Source organism: Cervus elaphus, chromosome 21 (assembly GCF_910594005.1).
Source record: "Cervus elaphus chromosome 21, mCerEla1.1, whole genome shotgun sequence".
Classification (NCBI taxonomy): Eukaryota; Metazoa; Chordata; class Mammalia; order Artiodactyla; family Cervidae; genus Cervus; species Cervus elaphus.
In genome coordinates, this window is record NC_057835.1 from 78,235,298 (window position 1) to 78,258,392 (window position 23,095).

General features: G+C 39.2%; 1 protein-coding gene across 7 annotated transcripts in view; it reads right to left on the reverse strand.

Moving 5' to 3' along the window:
• The window catches only part of RALYL (RALY RNA binding protein like), a 773,722-nt gene that overhangs the window by 145,593 nt on the left and 605,034 nt on the right, over nt 1-23,095 (reverse strand). For 4 of the 7 annotated variants that reach the window (XM_043879846.1, XM_043879848.1, XM_043879843.1 and 1 more), the window contains one exon: nt 9,863-9,938. In XM_043879846.1, the coding sequence (XP_043735781.1) occupies nt 9,863-9,938 (76 nt within the window). Of the gene's footprint in view, nt 1-9,862; nt 9,963-23,095 lie in introns of all 7 variants that reach the window. The other 3 variants (XM_043879847.1, XM_043879845.1, XM_043879844.1) reach the window with 1 other exon arrangement.

The following is a 23,095-nucleotide window of genomic DNA, read 5'->3' on the forward strand; positions in this document are numbered from 1 at the left end:
AAAGGAAGGCTGTGTGGCTTGTTGCACTGCCGTTTATCCTTGATTTTTGTTGGGAGACTTCATGAGAAAACTCCCATTAGTTTTAAAATAGTGTGTGTGTGTTGTGTAACTATTACTGAGGGTTGTATCTGCTGTTGAGATGCTGTTTAGATGATATCATGTGCAATAGTAATCCTCTCAGAAGACAGAGTTAGGGAAAAAATCAATTTCTTATCACAGATTGGAGGGCTTTCTTTAATAGATGATTAATAGATTATCATGAATTCCCTTTTGGGTTGACTGCTAGCAATCTCATAGCCAAGTCTGATGCCCACTTTTAATATCTTATTAGTGTATACTTTTTCTAAGTATAATTTTCCTGATCCTACCCACCCCCCGACACACACATACTCCAACTTCTACCTTGTTCTTGGCTCTTACGTCTTAAAATTGATTGTATGATTTTTGCTTCCTTTGATTTTATCATAAGTTGCCTCAAATCAAACAAATACAACTATAGTCTTTCAAGAAGTTTTAAAGATGAATTTTCTGCATCAAGGAACTATACTATTCAAGCTCTTTGTACCAGTACCATGTTTTTTTCTATAAGCAAGAATATATTCATGGATATTTATGCATTAAGAACATAACAGAAGACTGCAAATAGGTCATCCTTTAACCTAACTGAGAATTGCCTGCAGCAGAACTATTTTAATGGGTATTATGTCAGCATTTCTTTAAACATTTTACATTAAAAGGTTTATAAATTATATTTGCTTCATGTTGAAATATGAGCTATATACTATAAGTAAGCATAATCGTTTAAGTCTTCTCTTTAGGCAGTTAAAGGAAATGTTAACCTGTTTAGTTAACTCTGAATTTTAGCAACATTATCATAGCTCACAGCTCATTTTAAATAGCTTCTTAAAATAGTTTGTTATGGAACTTTTAAAAAAATTATCATAATAATGAGAATAGCTAAGAGATGGAGAACATCTATCAGGGTTCCAGGCTCTTTAAACACATATTATCTTTCAGAAAACTTTTCCTCTTCCTTTATGAAGCTGAAAAAACTAAAGAATAAGCTCCACTTTGAATTACTGGTGGTTTTAATTTAGCTGAGTTACTGGTGATTATGCTCTGCCGGTTTTAGGATCCAGGCCCTAAAACTCTCCTCATCAGCCATGTGCACAATTTTGAAGCAACCACAAGGTAAGTGTTTGGAACCTATTCTGGCTCAAAAGCATTTTATGTTTGCTTGGCAAGTGTGAATTAAAGAGAAGTCACCCTCAGTTCCCCAGATATGTTCAGCTTTGAGTTTTCGAAGCAGACACTGTTTAGTGCATATTTTCTCTCATGGATATGGGCAACTGCACTTTTCCATGATAGTAAGTTGGTTGCCCAAGGAAAATTGGATTAGAAGCAAGAAAAAGAGAGAGAGAGAGAGTGATTTGAGAGATAATGACTTCTACACAGCCCTGGCGACAACTTGCTTTCAAACTGAACCTTGGAGGCATATCAAGGCTGGGCCTGTATCCATCTCAGGACAGGATGCATTAGTACAGGGGGGAGAAATACATTTCCCTGTTCTCCATTCAGTCCGTTTAAAAGCCCCAGGGCCCAATTCTGAGTGGGTTCACTGGACTCGGCAGGTGAAATAGACGCCTTTACCAGTGCAAAGGGGGGCATTGATGCTGGAAGGACTGAGCTTCTGAAAGTGAATGTGGATTACCCTTTGACCTTATACAAGAAGATGCAAAACAAATGATCGATAGCTAACTGGTAAACATCTTTTTAGCACACAGAGCAAATCAATACAGTGGACATACCCAGACTGCTCTTCCTTCGTATTGATTTTTGGTGTTCAGCATTAGGTGAAATTAGCTTCTGTTGCTTTCATTTCTATTGTGAAGGTTCTGCGGGACACTGTGGATCACCCGAGGGTCCCTCTTTGCTGTGCTGTGCCAGAGTCGCCATGAGGAATGGTAGCAGAACTCAGTACGTCAAACGGTAAACAAGTCACCACACATACTCTGCTGCAGAGTCACCTCACTCGGCCCACACTTTGAAAGTTTTTTGATCATTGAGTTTCCTTTAATGTAACCTGCATTTGTGGCTTTCACCTCTAATTTTGGTGATCTTAAAATGATAATACTATAGTTTACTATGTGACCATCTTAAGGAGTCTTGAAGGTACTTGAAGTGGCAGTCTTGATTTCCATGGTCATCTCTGTGGGGTGGGAAGGTTGCTATGAAAAACAACTTTATAATAGCAACAGAGCTGTATTTAGGGATGATCCTTAGTGATATCCGTGCGATGAGTGGAGTGACACTTGAGGCCTCACGTGTCTTACTGAGCTGTCTCCCTGTGACCCGGAGAGCGTCCTCTGGGTGTTAGAACCTGTGCCCTTCAGCTTTGATACATAATATCTTTGTTCTCTAGTTGTCAGCTTTCCTCACATCAGAGAGGAAAGGTCTGTCTCCTTTACAAGCAGAAGCAAAACCATCATACAGCTATTCTCATTTAGCAATTGTTTGGCACTAATTGGAACTTGGCATGCTGGGAAACTCACTTCCTGGGGGAGAGTGATTATTTCAGAGCACCGCGCGGATACTTGTAATGTGCATAGCACGTGTGAAGCAGCAATTGATGAAAAGTGACAACATTCTTCCTAGAGAATGGATTTGCTATTCATCATTAGGACTAGGTCTGATATTTATGGAGTGTTCACAAATGATTAATTACATTGCATTTACAAATAGCCTCTAATACGAGACATTTTTATTTTTATAAGTGTTATTTTAATGAATTATCTGTCTATGAGTTCATGGGCAAGACTGAAATAATTTTATTTTTTACTTCTTTTCCCCAACCCCAGACCCGAACTTGGAGAAGGAAATGGCAACCCACTCCAGTATTCTTGCCTGGAGAATCCCAGGGATAGAGGAGCCTGGTGGGCTGCCGTCTGTGGGGTCGCACAGAGTCGGACATGACTGACGCGACTTAGCAGCAGCAGCAGCAGCAGACTTGAACTTGCTGCTGCTCATCATGCTTTCTTATTCCTTTAGGAGAATCATGTGATCACCCCCCACACCCCCCAGTTGCCTAAGCTAGAAACCTGGGACATATTTGTAACTCACACTCATCCTAACACCCCATTTCCAGTCACTCATCATTTTCAAATGGCTCCTTGTTGCCGGCAGAATAAGAGCTGGATTACTTTGTGTGGTCAGCAGTCATAGAGGGATGACTGAGCCACCATGCATGGTGATCCAAGAGGTGTATCGCAGTTCTCAGCACCAACCGCTGGCTTCGTCTCTGTGACCGTGTGCCCACGCGTTCTCTACCTGGCACGCCTGCCCTCAAGTCCTTTGCCTGCAGAGTGAGTGCCCGCTTCTTCAGAAGTTGGCCTAACTGTTAACCAGGCCTTTCACTTCCTGTCCACCAGGCAGAACCTATAATTCTCTCACATATTTCCTCATAGAACTGTATGTGTCCTTCATGTATGCTCCTTACCTATATGTGTATCTAACTCATGTATATGATATTAATATGCTGAAGTCTTATTATGCTTTTTAAGAATAGCATCTCTGTGTACCGTGATAATCTAGCAGAAGTGATATGCTTAGTGAAGGTTGGCTAAACTGAGAATCCTGTTAGAAGTAACAAATCAAAGCAATGCCTCCATGAATAGCCCATGGTAAATACTACTTTGTGGTTGATGACGCAGATAAAATGGACATAAGTGAAGAAAAAAAATCTAATGGCAGATCACTGACATCCCCAGTAGAGGAAATAGATGGAGAGACACAGTAGTTTAGGGCACAAAGATCAATCAGAGGTTACTCATAACCATAAAGATGGTTTCCTTTTATTTCATCATGGTCTCTCCTTGCCCTGCGGCCTTTGCATTTTTGGATTTTCTGCATCATTTGTCCAGAAGAGCAGCTACCTCAGTGCCTACACCATAGTAGACACAGAAGGAATATGTCTTGTATGAAAGAATGAATGAACAAATGAAACTATTCTAGCTCTTTCATTTTACAGATGAGGAAAGAAACCCGAAGATGCAAAGAGTTGCAAAGTAGAAACCACCCTTTTTTAAGCTGCTACTGTATTCCCTCCACTGAACACAGTGCTTTCATCTCAATTATTCCATTTTATATTATCAAGAAAAATGATATAGCTATTACATCAGGTAAAGAACTTGAAACTCAAAACCTGTGCCCTATGAGAACACAGATCAGTGGCAACTCTTGTTGTTATGCTAAGTAGAGTGTACAGGCTCTCCTTTGTCACCTGCTGGCAAGATATTCATGGACAGAAACATAATTGATTATTGGTTTTGGTGGGTAGAAATCTCTGTGTTTTAGAATTTGCATTGTTTATACGGTAGCAGGTGAGTAAACACAGGGAGTTGTGATCAAGTGGCAATATCTTTAGACTTGAAGGTTGAATTCCTAATCTTGTTACCTTTTTCCAGGAAAATCCTTTACTGACTTGGAAACTTGGTTTTCTCATCTATGAAGCAAGGCACACAATACCAACGTTGTCGTGTTCTGCGGTGAACCGATGAATAATGACTGTGAAATCACAGTTGGTCTACATAAAGTAAGGTGTTATTATTATTAAGCTTATGTAAGAATGAGGGCATGTGTATAAAAGGGATTTCTGAACTGCATGCTCACGCTCTTTTGTTCCCTCTGTTATTGTTTTTCTTGCAATTTCAGAATGTCTCAGCCTTCTTTTGTGTAAACAGATGAAACTAGGATAAATAAGCATTTCCCCTCTAATGTTTTGTATACAAAATATCAGATTTAAATAAACTTCTGCTTCTAAGTCTTCTGAATTCACAAGTCAACATAACTTAGAAAAATAACAGTTAAAAAGACATTTGTTTCTTGTCATAAGCTTCTATTCCCAAAAGAAAATCAAAACACTCCAAGAACAGGGAAAATGTGAAATTAACATCATTGCACAGATAGTGCAAGTTCTTTGATGAGAAGAAAAGCCATTGGCAGCTTTTTCTGATAATAATTGAAATTATGATATTTCAAAAATTCTGCATTAGCTGGAAATCTGTGCATACATTTTAAAATCTATCTGATTACAAATTATTTACACTTCTCAGTTTCTTAAACATTGTCCGTTACCTCTAACAAGGTACAGAAAGCATCATTTGGCATTTGTTGATGGCTTCATCTCTGAGTTTTATTATCAGTACTGCTTTATGGCCAATTACCAACATTTGATAAGTCCTGTAGCTTTCTCTTTTTCTATAAAAATGTTTATTAAATGAAATAAAAGGGCACGGCCAAAATGAAAAAGCAATTATATTTCCAGTGTGTCTTTTCAGATTGCTGATGGTCATACCTTAGAGATCCCTGGGGCATTAGGCGTGAAAAGGACCTTAGAACTCATCTAGTTCTGACCCTTTTACTTTACAGTCCGAGAAATGAAGCTGTGAGTAGCTGAAAATGAGATAGGCTAATTTTCAGAGAACAAAGGCAAGAACACAGCTCCAAGCTATCTTTTGAGGGCTCTTCATGCTATAGTATATCAGAATATAATCGATTTTGATATGCATAACTCAATTCTCCTTTATTCAAATGATATCAGGGAAAAGGGGCCTCGCTCACCACTTAAATTAGCTCTTCGGATGTGGACCCTGGCGAATGAAGATACGTATCTGGGACAGGGCCAAATAAATTGGATGATAGGCAATCTCAACAGCGTGAAACAATTGGCTAAGTCTAACAAAAGGGGATTTAACAGAGATGCAGAGTCAGCACTTAGATTACAAAAAGCGATGGCAGAAGTACATGAAGTGGACATATAGCTTAGCAGCAGAACTTTTATTTTCCCTAAAGTGGCTGTTTTTAAAGAATCAGAATTTTCATGAGTTTAATCTTGACATCTTCTCCAAATCAGTTGAATTTTACTTAACCAAACAGAAGTCTATATAGAACAATACAGTCTAGTCTAAGTAAGTGTGTTCTACTCCATCCACCTGAAATTGAGATCATAAGCAGTGACACTAAATTGGGGCATGTAGAGGAGAAAGACCAGACTGTTAAACTGACTCAGATTCAAGTACCTTAGAGAAGATTAAAGGAATCAGTTAATATCTCTCTAGAAAAGAGAAGGATTTTACTTGTTTTTTTTTTTTTTTTTTTTTGATGAAATAGAGGTGAAAGAAACACACTCTTTGGAAGAGAGAGGCTGAATGATCTGTTGGGAAGAAGTCAGGACATGGCATCAGAAACCATGAGCTTGATTATTGGTGCCATCATTTACCAACTCAGTGGACATGAGTCTGAGCAAACTCTGGGAGTTGGTGATGGACAGGGAAGCCCGGCGTGCTGCAGTCCATGGGGTCACAAAGAGTCAGACATGACTGAGTGACTGGACTGAACCAAACCATTATTTACCAGTGGCATGACCTAGGGAAGATTTCTAAGAAATGGCACATCAGGTTCTTGATCAGCAAGATGAGAGTAGCACCATCTACATTGCAGAATTGCTGTGAAAATTAAATAATATATATAAAGTACATGTAGTACATGACATGCACTAGTCAGCAAATATTAACCTTTTGTTAGGTAGAGTCATGAGAGATTTTTATTAGATTTTATTAGAGGAATATCTTGTAGAAGGGTTGCTTAAGTGAAGATGAAAAGGTTAGGACAGTTCCCTACCAATGCTCCTTGATATAGATATACGACCAGCATTTTGCTGTACTTTATGCCAGTAAGGATTTTTCTTCAGAATATTTGATTCTTTACAGGTTATATTCTCTTTTAAAACTGTAAGAATTTTTACTACTACAAATCATAAAATAAACCACTTCAGCATTCTTGCCTTGAGAATCCCAGGAACAGTATGAAAGGCAAAGAGATATGACATTGAAAGATGAACTCCCCAGATCCACAGGTGCTAAATATGCTACTGGAGAAGAGTGTAGAAATAGCTCCAGAAGGAATGAAGAGGCTGAGCCAAAGCAGAAAAGACATCCAGTTCTGGATGTATCTGGTGGTGAAAGTAAAATCTGATGCTGCTAAGAACAATACTGCATAGAAACCTGGAATGTTAGGTCCAGGAATCAAGGCAAATTGGAAGTGTTCAAACAGGAGATGGCAAGAGTGAATGTCAGCATTTTAGGAATCAGCGAACTAAAATAGGCAGGAATGGGTGAATTTAACTCAGATGACCATTATATCTACTACTGTGGGCGGGAATCCCTTAGAAGGAATGGAGTAGCCTTCATACTCAACACAAAAGTCTAAAATGTAGTACTTGGGTGCAGTCTCAAAAACGACAGAATGGTCTCTGTTTGTTTCCGAAGAAAATCATTCAGTATCACAGTAATCCAAGTCTATGCCCCAACCAGCAATGCTGAAGAAGCTGAAGCTGATGGTTCTATGAAGACCTACAAGACATTCTAGAACTTATACCAAAAAAAGATGTCCTTTTCATCATAGAGGACTGGAATGCAAAAGTAGGAAGTTAAGAGATACCTGGCGTAACAGGCAAGGTTGGCCTTGGAGTACAGAATGAAGCAGGGCAAAGGCTAACAGAGTTTTGCCAAGAGAACACACTGGTCATAGCAAACACCCTCTTCCAACAACACAAGAGAAGACTCTAGACATGGACATCACCAGATGGTCGACACTGAAATCAGATTGATTCTTTTCTTTGCAGCTGAAGATGGAGAAGCTCTATACAGTCAGCAAAAACAAGACTGGGAGCTGACTGTGGGTAAGATCATAAATTGCAAAATTCAGACTGAAATTGAAGAAGGTAGGGAAAACCACTAGACCATTCAGGTATGACCTAAATCAAATCCCTTACAATTATACAGTGGGAGTGAGAAACAGATTCAAGAGATTCAATCTGATAGAGAGAGTGCCTGAATGATGAATGGATGTCCATAACATTGTACCAGAAGCAGTGATCAAAGCCATCCCCAAGAAAAAGAAATGTGAAAAGGCAAAATGGTTGTCTGAGGAGGCCTTACAAATAACTGAGAAGAGAAGAGACATGAAGGACGAAGGAGAAAAGGAAAGATATATCCTTTTGGATGCAGAGTTCCAAAGAATAGCAAGGAGAGACAAGAAAGCCTTCCTAAATGAACAATGCAAAGAAATGGAGGAAAACAACAGAATGGGAAAGGCTAGAGATCTCTTCAAGAAAATGAGAAATACCAAGGGAACATTTCATTCAAAGATGGGCTCAATAAAGGACAGAAATGGTATGCATCTAACAGAAGTGGAAGATATTAAGAAGAGGCAGCAAGACTACACAGAAGAACTATACAAAAAAGATCTTCATGACCCAGATAATCATGATGGTGTGAGCACCCACCTAGAGCCAGACATCCTGGAGTGCGAAGTCAAGTGGGCCTTAGGAAGAATTACCATGAATAAAGATAGTAGAGGTGACGGAGTTCCAGCTCTGGTATTTCAAACCCTAAAAGATGATGCCGTTAACATGTTGCATTCATCATGCCATAAACTATGGAAAACTCAGAATTGGCCACAGGACTGGAAAAGGTCCGTTTTCATTTCAATCCCAAAGAAAGGCAATGCCAAAGAAAGCTCCAACTACCGCACAATTGCACTCGTGTTACGTGCTAGTAAGGTATTGCTCAAAATCCTCCAAGCTTTAAAGTATGTGAATTGAGAACTTCCAGAAGTACAGATTGGATTTAGAAAAGGCAGAGGAACCAGAGATGAAATTGCCAACGTTTGGTGGGTCACAGAAAACGCAAGAGAATTCCAGAAAAACATCAACTTCTGCTTCATTGACTATGCCACAGCCTTCGAATGTGGATCATGACAAACTGTGGAAAATTCTTTAAGAAATGGGAATACCAGACCACCTGACCTGCCTCATGAGAAATCTGCAGGCAGGTCAGGAAGCACCAGTTAGAACTGGACATGAAACAACAGACTGGTTCCAAATTGGGAAAGGATTATATCAAGGCTGTATATTGTCACCCTGCTTATTTAACTTATATGCAGAGTACATCATGAGAAATGCTGGGCTGGAAGAAGCACAAGCTGGAATCAAGATTCTCAGGAGAAATATCAATAACCTTGTGGCAGAAAATGAAGAGAAACTAAAGAGCCTCTTGATGAACATAAAAGAGGAGAGGAAAAAGCTGACTTAAAACTCAGCACTCAAAAAATGAAGATCATGGTATCTGGTCCCATCACTTCATGGCAAATAGATGGGGAAAAAATGGAAACAGTGACAGACTTTATTTTCTTGGGCTCCAGAATTACTGCAAAGGGTGAGTGCAGGCATGAAATTAATAGACATTTGCTCCTTGGAAGAAAAGCTACGACAAACTTAGACAGTATATTAAAAAGCAGAGACATCACTTTGCCTCCAAAGGCTCATATAGTCAAGGCTATGATTTTTCCAGTAATCATGTATGGATGTGAAAGTTGGACTATAAAGAAAGCTGAGTACTGAAGAATTGATGCTTTTGAACTGTGGTGTTAGAGAAGACTTGAGCGTCCCTTGGACTGCAAGGAGATCCCACCAGTCCATCCTAAAGGAAATCAGTCCTGAATATTCATTGGAAGGATGGATGTTGAAGCTGAAACTCTAATACTTTGTCCACCTGATGTGAACAATCGACTCATTTGAAAAGACCCTGATGCTGGGAAAGATTGAAGGCGGGAAGAGAAGGGGATGGCAGAGGCTGAGATGGTTGGATGGCATCACCGACTTGATGGACATGAGTTTGAGTAAACTCTGGGAGTTGGTGATGGACAGAGAGGCCTTGCGTGCTGCAGTCCATGGAGTCGCAAAGAGTTGGACACAACTGAGTGACTGATCAACAGATTCATAAAATAGTCCTTGCTTACTCACCTGTAAAGTGCAGAAATGGGCCTCTTATTTCCAGGTTTTGGTCTGTATGGTTTTGGTTCTCCTGCCATATTGATATCTGAAAACATAAAATAAAATAGCACTGATTAAGAAAGTATTAAACCTGTTGTGAAAATAAATCATGAAATCGCATTGTTTTGTTTTTATGTATAAAATGTTATATGACATTCATTTATTCACAAGTGTTTTTTGAGCACCTACTCTAGGCCAGGCTCTGTTTCAGATATGTACCAAATCCGTGCCCTCATGGGACTTGTCTTCTATGGGGAAGGAGGGGATAGATAGTAAACCACAAACATAGCAAATAGGAAAACGATGTAACATATCAGAAGGTGCAAAGTACAACGAAAAAAGCAAATATTGGAAAAGGTAGAGGGGTCAGGAATGCTCGCTAAAACTAGAAAGGGAGAATGATTATAAAACATACTCCCATAAAAATTAATTTAAATAAAAGCAAGAGGCAGAGTGAGGTATCCTACTGATTTGCAGTTTTGCCTGGAATGTCTCTGTATAGACATTTTCATAGAATGAAGCTTTGTTCATGAGAGGAATTGTTACATTCCCTTTGGTAATATCTTCTCCACTTAAGCAGAGAAGTGTTAGAAGGGTGGAATTATAAAGCATACAAGGTTTACTGAGGGAACAACAAAATGCATTCAGTAACTGGCATGTTCAATTACAGAGTTCTGGAGAGATCTGAAGGAAAGCACAGCACGTCACTTGCTTTCAAGAACCAAAACTATAACAAAGTCTCTAAGATAAGACAAGAAGATGCCTAAATTAAGTACATGACAAGATAGCATTTGCATCAATTACCAACCTTAATGTTTTTTAAAAATGTGTAAAATTGTTATGAAGTTGGGTGATAAAGGTTTGGGAAGTGATATAAACTATTATATTTAATAAAGTTAACATTTCCAGAGGATGATAAAAAAGAAAATCTAAAGGAGGTGAACTTTAAGAAAAGCTTTGAAAGAAGTGAGGGACATCATTTTGACAGAAAAGAAAGGCAAATTTCTATTTCTCATAAGTGAAAAACGAAAGTGATAGCCGCTCAGGTTGTGTCTGACTGTGCAACCGCATGAACTGTAGCCTGCCAGGCTCCTCCATCCATGGGATTTTCCAGGCAAGAATACGGGAGTGGATGGCCATTCCCTTCTCCAGGGGGTGTTCCTGACCTAGGGATCAAACTCAGCTCTCCTGCATTGCAGGCAGATTCTTTACCGTCTGAACCAAATACAGGGGACTACATACACTGTCTGGAGATGGATGAACCACCCATCAGTAAAAGCAACCAAAATATGTAGATGGAAAATGATGTACCTCTTTTAAAGTAACTTATATTGGCATGTAGATGATTTACAAGGCTGTGTTAGTTTTTGCTGTATAATGAAATGAAACAGTCATGCGTATACCTCTGTCCACTCCTTGTTTAGGCTGTATTCCCATATAGATCATTGCAGGGCATTCAGTGGAGCTCACTGTGCGTACAGTAAGTCCTTGTTAGTTATTGATTTTATATATAATACTGTGTAGATGTCAATCCCAGTCTCTCCACTTACCTGCCCCTCTTCCCTCTTGTTACCCACAGATCCCACAGATTTGCTTTCCACACATCTGTGATGCTATTTCTGTTTTGTAAATAAGTTCATGTTACACATTTTTCAGATTCCACATATAAATGATTTCATATGCTATTCATCTTTCTCTGTCTGACTTACTTCACTCAGTAGGACGATCTCCCATTCTAATCAGGTTGTTTCAAATGGCATAATGTTATCTCTCTTAAAAAACACATTGGGCTAACATCAAAGTAAGGAGCTCACAGAAGCCTGTATCTGCGTGGGCGTGGCAAGTCAGTGGAGATGGAACACTGAACCCGGCTTGGGCTTGAGGACGTCTGCGGAAACCAGAACTTGAACTTTAGTTCTCACATCCTTGGGAATCCCAGGGGACAGGAGGCAGGGCCCACGTTAAAGGATAGGAAATATATGCTCATCTAATTCAACAGCCATATGTGGGGAAATCCTTAACTAGGAAGAGAAGGAAGCCTCTGCCACCTCCCAAAGAATATCAATATAAAATCCATACTAAACACTATACTCAATAGTGGGTTACTGGGCACATTTTCTTTAAGATCAAGGGATTTACTATCACCATCTCTATATAACATTGTACTGGATATTGTAGACAGTGAAGTAAGACAAGAAAACAATATCAGAAATGGGAAAGAAGAAATTGTCATAATTGCTGGTAACATGTGGGTCCAAAAAAACTCTGAGGCATCCACAGATTACTACAATTAAAAGAGAGTTTTATAAGTTTCTTATATTCAAAGCCAATATACAAAATTTAATTGCATGTTCCTACATAGTAATGCATATTTAAATATATCATTTTAAAGGATGCCACTTATGAAACATACAAGTACCAAGGGATAAAATATATTATAAAATTTGAAAGATGTTTATGAAGAAAATTATAACTCTGTATTGGGAGATTTTACAGTTAATTTACATAAAAAGAGAATTTGGAAGTCTTGATAAATAAATATCTCAATTCTCCCCAAGTTGATCTATTGATTCTACATATTTACAATAAAATCCCCAAATATTCTTTTCATGTCTGTGTGGCATTTGACATGCTGATTCTAAAATTTATATGATAGAGCAAAACATCAAAATAGCCATAATATACTTGAAAAGAAAAGCTGGCAAATTTGCCTTATCAGGATTTATTTTAAAGCTGTAATAATGAAGACAGCAGTTTAGATACAAAAAGAGAAGACAAACCAATGGAACAGAGTAGAGAACCCACAAACTGACTTCACATATAAGAAACACTTAAATTATGATGGAGCCGGCTCAGCTGACAAGTGAGTAAAAGGTAAACTTTTGATGCTGTAACAATTGGTTATTGGTTATTATTGGTTACTGGTTATTGTAGCAAGGACAAATATGAAATTGGACCTCTAATTTCATCATACAGAAAAATAGATTACTTATTGGATCAAAAACCTAAATGTAAGAGGCAAATATAAAACTTTTAGGAGGAAGTATAGCAGGATATCTTTATGAGATCAGAGTGTGGAAGGATAATCTTAAACCAGACATAAAGAGCTCGAGCCTTAAAGCATAAGAATGAAAAATTCTACTGTGTTAAAAATCAAGTGTTTCTGCCCATCCATCCAAGTCATGTTAAAAATGAAGAGTCACTAATTGGATAAAGAAATCCTTAATGAAGGATTTGTTTCAGGAATGTATAAAGCATTCATATAATAGGAAAAAGAGACAAACCACCAAATAGAAAATTGGGCAAAAACTAGTTAAGGCACTTTACAGAAGAGGAAATATGAATGCTGAATAAACACATGAAAATATTCTCAACCTCAGTAGAAGTGGTAAATGCAAGTGAAACCACAATGACATATAACTGATACCCACTGGATTTACAATAGTTTGCAAAGTCTGACAATATCACAAGTTAATGAGGCTTCGGAGCAAGTCAAACTTGTATACATTGTGACTATAAGCATAAATTAGTAAAACTATTTTAGAAATAATTTAGTAGTGTATAATGCACATAAAACGCTAAGTCCTATGAACCAGGAGGCATGCACCTATAGAAACTTTTGAATGTGTGTATCTTATAAGACTGTTTATTGCAGTACAGTAAAAAAATTCATGGAAAAGCACAAACATCCATTGGCAGATAACTGGATAAAAGAATGTTGTGATGTATTTACACACAAGCATACTACAAAGCAGTAAAGTGTAGTGGGTAGAGAGAGAGAAACACTGAGCTATCGGCAACATCACTGAGGTACTGATGAACCTCAGGAACATAACACCGAGCAAAAAGATGATACCCTGGACAGTCACAGACTGAATCCTTTTATGTTAATAAAAATACAAATTTAAACAATACGTTGCATAGGAATGAAAATACGTGCAATAAAACTAAGAAAAGCAAACAGAGATAAGCAAATTAGTTCAGGATGAATGTTGCCTCTAAAGGGGTAGATAAGGGTATGGATGGGACTTGTGAAGGGTATCTAAAGGACTTCAAAGTTAAGCATAATGTACTATTTCTTAAACTGGATAGAGGAGGTAAGTTTATAATATAGCATCACTCTGTATAACTTAAATATGTTATAAATTTTATATAAATATTAATTTTCTTCATATATTTAAATTTAATGTCTATCCAAAAATTTAATTTGTATGATAATTAATGCAAAATTACAAAAGAAAATGATAACAAACATGGTAAGCTGTGTGTTGATAAATATTCAGGTCAGGGCAGAGAATTTTGGTGAATAAGGATTTCAGTAGAGATGGTGAGTGGGGAACTAGAAGAAAAGAGCTGTTGGGAGGATGGATTACTGGATGAGAGAAGGTTATTAGAGCCTCCAGTTAGAAATTTTCATCTGGTTTGAGTGGGAAATAACTTTGGATTGTGAGTAAAAAACAGTCCTGAGAATGAATTAGGAAGACACTGACTCTTGTATAATTTGTAATAAGGCCCAACAAAGATCTCGGCTGTCTAACCCTTCACATATGACAGAGTTGTAACAAAAAAAGTGAGTGTAACAAATGAAGATTTCTATTATTTTTATAAGATCTGTAATGATGGTAGAGGTACATATCCAGGAAATATCATTAGACACACTATTGTATTTCTATCTTAGACTTCTTTACTTTTGAACTGAAAACAAAAAAAAAATTCTCATAAGTAAATTAAAAAAAAAAGACTTGAGACTTAAGACTATCAAAGCAAGTATTGTAACATTTATTTTAAAAATAATCTGTAGCTAGTGGTTCTGAGTTTGACAGTGGATCCATACAAAGGTGGAGCTTCCTATGTGGCTCAGACAGTAAAGAATCCACCTGCTAAGGCAGGAGACCCGGCTCGATCCCTGGGTAAGGAAGATCCCCTGGAGAAGGGACTGGCTACCCACTCCAGACTCTTGCCTGGAGAATTCCATGGACCGAGTAGCTTGGTGGGCTACAGTCCGTGGGGTTGCAAAGAGTCAGACACGACTAACTAACTAACTACATACAATGGAGGGCTTCCCTGATGGCTCAGTAGTAAAGAGTCTGCCTGCCGATGCAAGAGATGCAGGAGCGATCCCAGTGTTGGGCAGATCCCCTGGAGAAGGAGATGGCCACCTACTCTATTATTCTTGCCTGGAAAATCTCATGGACAGAGGAACCTGGGAGGCTACAGCTCATGGGGTCACAAAAGAGTCGGACGTGACTTAGTGACCGAACAACAACATACAATGGCTGTATGTGTGCTCAGTCGTGTCTGACTGTTGTGGTCCCATGGACTACAGCCCAGCAGGCTCCTCTGTGGGATTTCCCAGGCAAAGATATTAGGGAGGTTTGCCATTTCCTACTCCAGGGGATCTTCCCCACCCAGGGCTTGAACCTTCAACTTCTGCATTGGCTGGCAGATTCCTCACCACTAGTGCCACCTGGGAAGCCCCAACATACAATGGAAGATGTTTTATGAAAGGTTGTTGCACAGCAATTTCAGACATCAGCGTCTTGTTGAAGGTAATAGAAAGTGCAAAAAATCTTTTTTTTCTCATAGACACTGGATAGTGTCTGAACACTGAATAGTGTTCAGATGCATCATTTTCCTTTGAATGTTTATAAGTGTATGCTTAAATATGGAAATTTATGCATGTTACACTGCTATAGTAAAGGTCATCCATGTCCTGGTGTTAGTGGACAGGGACGCGTGTGGGAGGGGATGGATGTACACGGGGGAGCAGGAACAATGGGCATGAGCTCAGGAAATCAGGGAACATAAGGCATGGCCAGGGTCTGGATGAGTGAGCGTTTCCTTTGTGTTTAGCTTTATTGATACAATAAATACATTTCATTGTGTTTTTGGAACAATCCATCTTACTTGGAAGCCAAAGTTCAGGTTCTTCTATCTCAAGAGCTGTTGGCCTTGAAGAACGCCTACAGACAGTGTAAATGGCCTCTGGACACTGAACTTTGAGGTCAGCTGCAGAGAGACCTCCCAAGACTTCCTTCCCTGATTGTGCTGGCGCCGTGCAAGTCACCCACAGGAGGGACTAGAGGAGGAATGACCGAGGCTCAATTTTCTGCCACTCTCACGAGATGGGAACTTCGGAATAAAATGGTGAGATACAAAAAATAAAGTGATGTTTCTTAAATTCCTGAGTTTGCAAAGATTCACACTAAGTACTAACATTTAAAAATCTTACATTACCCTTAAGAAAGAATGTAGATTTAATCATCGCAACAACTGCTTTTGAAATGGGTCAAAAAAATCCTAGTTAAATTCCTACTTGTTATGCAAAAGTACATATTGAGGTATTTATATACCAAGGTGATGAACTGTATTATCTGAGTATTAAAATCATATTCTCGTAGAGGGCATTGATAAAACTAGACAAGCACTATGAAACAGAAGTGTCTTGAAGAGTTTCTGTTTGGGTTTGAGACAGGCTGAGACCTGGAGCCCTTTGTGGCCAGGCTGCAGTGTTGGCACCTAGACAGATGTCTCCTCAAGCAACAAATTACAGAAATTATAAGGGGCTAAAAATAACTGCAGAAAGTGAAGAAGAACTAAAGAGCCTCTTGATGAAAGTGAAAGAGGAGAGTGAAAAAGTTGGCTTAAAGCTCAACATTCAGAAAACTAAGATTATGGCATCTGGTCCCACCACTTCATGGCAAATACATGGGGAAACAGTGGAAACAGTGTCTGACTTTATTTTGGGGGCTCCAAAATCACTGCAGATGGTGACCACAGCCATGAAATTAAAAGAGGCTTACTCTTTGGAGGGAAAGTTATGACCAACCCAGACAGCATATTAAAAAAGCAGAGACATTACTGTGTCAACAAAGGTCCGTCTAGTCAAGGCTATGGTTTTTCCAGTGGTCATGTATGGATGTGAGAGTTGGACTATAAGGAAAGCTGGGAGCTGAAGAATTGATGCTTTTGAACTGTGGTGTTGGAGAAGACTCTTGAGAGTCCCTTGGACTGCAAGGAGATCCAACCAGTCCATCCTAAGGAAATCAGTCCTGAGTGTTCATTGGAAGGACTGAAACTGAAGCTGAAATTCCAATCCTTTGGCCACCTGATGAGAAGACCAACTCATTGGAAAAGACCCTGATGCTGGGAAAGATTGAGGGTGGGAGGAGAAGGGGATGACTGAGGATGAGATGGTTGGATGGCATCACCGACTCAATGGACATGAGTTTGAGTAAACTCTGGGAGTTGGTGATGGACAGGGAGGCCAGGCATGCTGCAGTCCATGAGGTCACAAAAAGTGGGACACGACTGAGCTGAACTGAACTGACTGAACTGAACTGAAAAATAACTTCAGGCATACACAGTTGGGGCAAATTCTGGACAAAAAGATACAAGAAGACCAAAACAGCCCAAAACCACTATTGAAGAGTAGGGAGCAAAAGCTGGGGGTCAGAAGAAAAGCAGAGTGCTGCACAGGATCCCTGCACAAACGCCACCAAAGGAGTGGGCAACCCACCTAAGCCGCCCCTCCAGCCCAACCTCTGAAAGCACTCATACCCGCACCCTATAGAAGGAGTCAACTTGCATCCCCTGAGTAAACAGGCAAAGAAGCCAACAAGTGAACCTGCTGGTTGCTTTCTCTGCCCCCTGCTGCATCATGAGCCCAATAAAGCCTTGCCTGAATTGCTTGTCTGGTCTCTGATCGATTTCCATTGATTAAAGAGGTCAGGAGCACTGGTTGGTAACAGGTTCACCATATATCACACCTGTGTAGAGACACCCCCTCAACCCTGTCCAGGCGTAGGGACAGTGCAGCTAAATGGAGTTAAGCTTTATCTACGCCTAGGAGATGACTTCCCTGGTGACTCAGACGGTAAAGAAACCACCTGTGATTCAGGAGACCTGCGTTTGAGTCCTGGGTGGGGAAGATCCCCTGGAGAAGGTAATGGCTATCCACGCCAGTATTCTTGCCTGGAGAATCCCATGGACAGAGGAGCCTGGTGGGCTACAGTCCATGGGGTTGCAAAGAGTCAGACATGACTGAGCAACTATCGCTTTCTTTCAGGAGATGACTAGAGACCCCAGACCTCTACATGGAGGGAGAAGAGGTATTTGCACTTTGTCATATGACATTGTGAGCCTCGGTAAGAACCAACTGTGAAGCTTATTGAACAGATCCTATATCTATTTTGAAGTTTTAATGTTTCAAATGAACATGAAAAAATGTGAAAAAATTCAAATGAACTCCAAAATAGTCCTTATACTATTAAATTTCAATTGAAAAATACCCTGTTGGGTTGCTAACTATATCTTTTCACAGTAAATTGCTTGAAGTATATTAAGTGTTCCAAAAACTAATCAATTTTCTTCTTTATTTTTAAACTAAATAAATGAAGCTAATACCGTGAGAGAAATATGCTATAAAGTCACAGAACTGAAAAAAAGTCAATGAGCTGAACCTATTCTGGTTTGAGGTAAATGAGATGAGGCTAATGGAGACAGGTACCGTTCCAAAGCATCACCCCTGAAAATGATATCTGACACATGCAAATATATTTATTGGCCAATTCTTGTTAGGGTACTACTAAAGGCGATAGTAAAAGAATTCCATAATTTGATGCTTTGGACTCTTGGGAAGATACCTCCAATTCTAAACCCAAACAGATGTGATTCTCCTTTGCATTCCCCATTTTACTTCATTACATCCTTCTCCCAGAACTGACCACTGAGTGTTTGTCCCTTTGACTTTGGACTTCTAAAGGGTAGTCACAGCTCAACCTCTCAGGCCCGTCAGTATCCTGCACAGAGCTGTTGGTGTGGTAGGTGCCCTAGGAGTCCACGGGCTAACCAAACTCATATAAGCCACAAGATGTGTTCTTGCATCGGTCGTGATGTGTCCAGCCAAACACGCTTTGTCAGAGCATTTCCTAAAGTGGTATTTATCTAAACAATGTTTTGGAAGGTGTTAATAAGTATGTTGCCAAACAAATAAGTCATGGTAAAATAAATTTGGTATAAATGTAATAATATTTCTCTTTCTCAGATATTTGTAATGCATACTGAGGGAAACAAATTCTGGAAACAAGAAACATCCAATAGCGTTTAACTCAAATGAATATGAGAGAGAGAAAGACATAAGTTTTTGGACAGCAAAAAAGATGTTAACATCCAGCAAAACAGAATGCCTCTGAACGGTGGTTTATGAGATACCCTGAAATATATGCAAAAATGTTTCCCATTTGTTTCTTTGTTGTGTTTTCAATTTGGAATATCCCCATTTGAAAAGATAATTTAACATTTTAAATTACACTACTACAATAAACAAATACTCGTTATTTATCCCTGCCAACAGTGATCCCTGATGGCATCTGTTATTTCTAGAGAAATTTGTGCTTGATTTTGAAGTGACCTCTAACTGATAATACGGCATCCACATTATCAAGGGTGGTTTTTTTTTTTTTTTCAATGAGGAAAAATGAAAAGAGATATTTTCTAAAGAAATTAATTAAAAGTAGCACCTTTACTCTTGGGATTGTTTTGTGTTTGTTTCTTTCCTGAGGTTTAAATAAAAGTTTAAATAATTCAGCCATGGCATATAGACTGCCAGGAAAAGTCATTCAGACTCATTTATTATTCACATTTGGAAGATTTAGGGATTCATTACTGTTTCATTGAATAAAAATTCAGGAGGTAAAGAAAATAATCTGTTTGACAAGTGAATGCGTAAAACCATACATTACCCTAGTATAAGCAGTATACCGTTAAAAAGTGCTTTTGCAGTTATTATTAGTTCAGAGCCTCAGAACCATCATGTGAAATGAGCAGAGCAGGGGTCTTTATTTCTGTGTCATCTATATAGATGTTTGAGATATTGAGAAATTAAATGGCTTTCCTAATAACATCGTCAGCTCGTTTCGCTCCCGTCTTTATTATTGAGCATGGCGCAGGTGCCAGGCCCTGAACTAGTAGGAGGGGGGGTGCCCTGCCCCTGCCCCTCGAGAGATGGCTGAGAGCTGGGCACTGCACCTGACTCATGTTCTAGAACTTTCTGTACTATAGCATCGCTCTTAACCAGACTTCGGATGCCATATTTTTTAGCCACTTAAACCTGGTTTGGCTGTGGAAAGACCTGTAAAATAATACATTCTGAACCCCCAGGAGTTTGGCATCACTGAGGAAGATGTATGATAAAAGAATGCTGTAGGGAGATTTGGCTGGCAGCAGTGGGGAAACACACCTGACTTTCAGCTGAGCTGCTTGTGATGTCTTGGCCAGGCAGGCTCACAGCCCTACGGTTTGATGGGGCTGCCCCAGAGTGCTTCTGGTTTACTTGCTAAGTCATGTCCGATGCTTGCGCCCCGTGAACTGTAGCCCCCCAGGCTCCTCTGTTCATGGGCTTCTCCAGGCATGAACACTGGAGTGGGTAGCCTATCCCTTCTCCAGGGGATCTTCCAGACCCAGGAATCAAACCTGGTGTCTCCTGCATCGCAGGCAAATTCTTTACCAAAGTGCTTTTACTCTGAGAGAAATATGCACCAGATTTGCAGAGGCAAACATATGTTCTAAAATGTGACTATTTGAAGCATTTTAAGCCGAAATCTGAGAGTGGAACCAATTCCGCACAAAAGTAAATGGCTTTCTAATCTTGTTGTTTTTCCCTTCACAGAATCAAAGCTAGTTTTCATACTTGATATATATCCTTAATAGTATGTTAAAATATTCTCTGTTATGGGAATGAAACCGTAGTCTAATTTTACTGGGCAGTCACTGAATTGTGACCGTTTTAATGAGCCTTTGGATCTAGTTTCATAAATTGGCTCTGACACAGCTCTATGGCACGCTGGCCTCTGTCATTAGAATGTGAATGCAAAGATCACTGGTTGGCCAGATTCCCATCTGTTACCAGAAAACACCCTGACACTCCCAGGCCCCATCTGCAAGGACAAATGAAAAGGGAAACTTGAACTTATTACTAATTAACTGGGAAATCTGATCATTGTATGTGACTTACTCAGATTCAAACTGCTTTTAACTCCAATAGAAACTGAAGTGAAAAAAAAAAAAGAGTAGGCATATATACTTGGATCCTTATTTTTATTTATGTCTATTACTGCCAGTGGTTATATTATGAAGAAAATAGAGATGATGCAAAGCATTCATTTTCATTGATCAAATAACGACTGAACGTACAGAACATGCCAGGAACTGTGCTAAGGATTTGGTAAACAGATATAAATATTGTCTTTGTTCCCAATTTTAAATGAGAAAATACTTCTATAGGTGTTGAGGAAAAAATAGTATCAGTAATAATTATTAGTGGAAAACATTCTCAATTCTATTTTTACATTGATATGTGTAAATATATTAGCCCAAATATTTTCATAGGTACTGTCTTTTTACCATTCATAGAGTACTTTTCCTCACATATTTTTTTAATAAGTTAAAACTTCTCCAACATGTCTAATGTCCTTTTGACTGTTTCAGCAAATGTAGATGCCATCCAACCACAAGCATTCTCAATTTCTTTTCATTCTGGTATAAAATACAACTATCTAATTATAAAGGAAGCACCATCAAAAGACTTTTTTGCCAAGTTGAGTTATTTCAAAGCATTGCATAGAAAAATCGAAATTAAATCATGCATATCTTTGTAACATTCATTGTTTAATCTACTCCAGTCCTTTGCTTCTGTAAGAATTTGTCTTCTCATTTGTGAGATTTTCTGTTAATAATGGAAATTTTTAAAAACTCAACATTTGAATTTTGTGAAACATTCCAATGAGAGGTTTCCAATTACTTTTGAGCAAAATGTAATCACCATTAAAAGCATTTGCAAAGTAGTTCTTCAGAAGCTCAAACATTTCTAAAATCCCAGTGACGACAGGTGGCAAAGGGAGACTGTATGGTAGCATACTTATGCTGACTTTTTAGTTCAAAATAAAATCCATCAGCAAGGTTTTGTAGTCTGGTTTTCTGACTATGTAAACATAGTTCAGTTTAGTTCAGTCGCTCAGTTGTGTTCGACTCTTTGTGACCCCGTGGACTGCAGCACGCCAGGCCTCCCTGTCCATCACCAGCTCCCGGAGTTTACTCAAACCCATGTCCATTGAGTCGGTGATGCCATCCAGCCATCTCATCCTCCGTCGTCCCCTTCTCCTCCTGCCCCCAATCCCTCCCAGCATCAGGGTCTTTTCCAATGAGTCAGTTCTTCACATCATGTGGCCAAAGTATTGGAGTTTCAGCTTCAGCATCAGTCCGTCCAATGAACACCCAGGACTGATCTCCTTTAGGATGGACTGGTTGGATCTCCTTGCAGTTCAAGGGACTCTCAAGAGTCTTCTCCAACACCACAGTTCAAAAGCATCAACTTTTCTGTGCTCAGCTTTCTTTTTAGTCCAACTCTCACATCCATACGTTACTACTAGATAAATCATAGCCTTGACTAGACGGACCTTTGTTGGCAAAGTAATGTCTCTGCTTTTTAATATGCTGTCAAGGTTGGTCATAACTTTTCTTCCAAGGAGCAAACGTCTTTTAATTTCATGGCTGCAATCACCATCTGCAGTGATTTTGGAGGCCAAAAAAATAAAGTTTGTCAGTGTTTCCATTGTTTCCCCATCTATTTGCCATAAAGTGATGGGATTGGATGCCATGATCTTAGTTTTCTGAATGTTGAGCTTTAAGCCAACTTTTTCACTCTCCTCTTTCACTTTCATCAAGAAGCTCTTTTGTTCTTCTTCACTTTCTGCCATAAGGGTGGTGTCATCTGCATATCTGAGGTTATTGATATTTCTCACAGCAATCTTGATTACAGCTTGTGCTTCCTCCAGCCCAGCGTTTCTCATGATATACTCTGCATATAAGTTAGATAAGCAGGGTGACAATATATAGCCTTGACGTACTCCTTTTCCTATTTGGAACCAGTCTGTTGTTCCATGTCCAGTTCTCACTGTTGCTTCCTGACCTGCATACAGGTTTCTCAAGAGGCAGGTCAGGTGGTCTGGTATTCCCATCTCTTTCAGAATTTTCCACAGTTTATTGTGATCCACACAGTCAAAGGCTTTGGCATAGTCAATAAAGCAGAGATAGATGTTTTTCTGGAACTCTCTTGCTTTTTCGATGATCCAGCAGATGTTGGCAATTTGATCCCTGGTTCCTCTGCCTTTTCTAAAACCAGCTTGAACATCTGGATCTTCATGG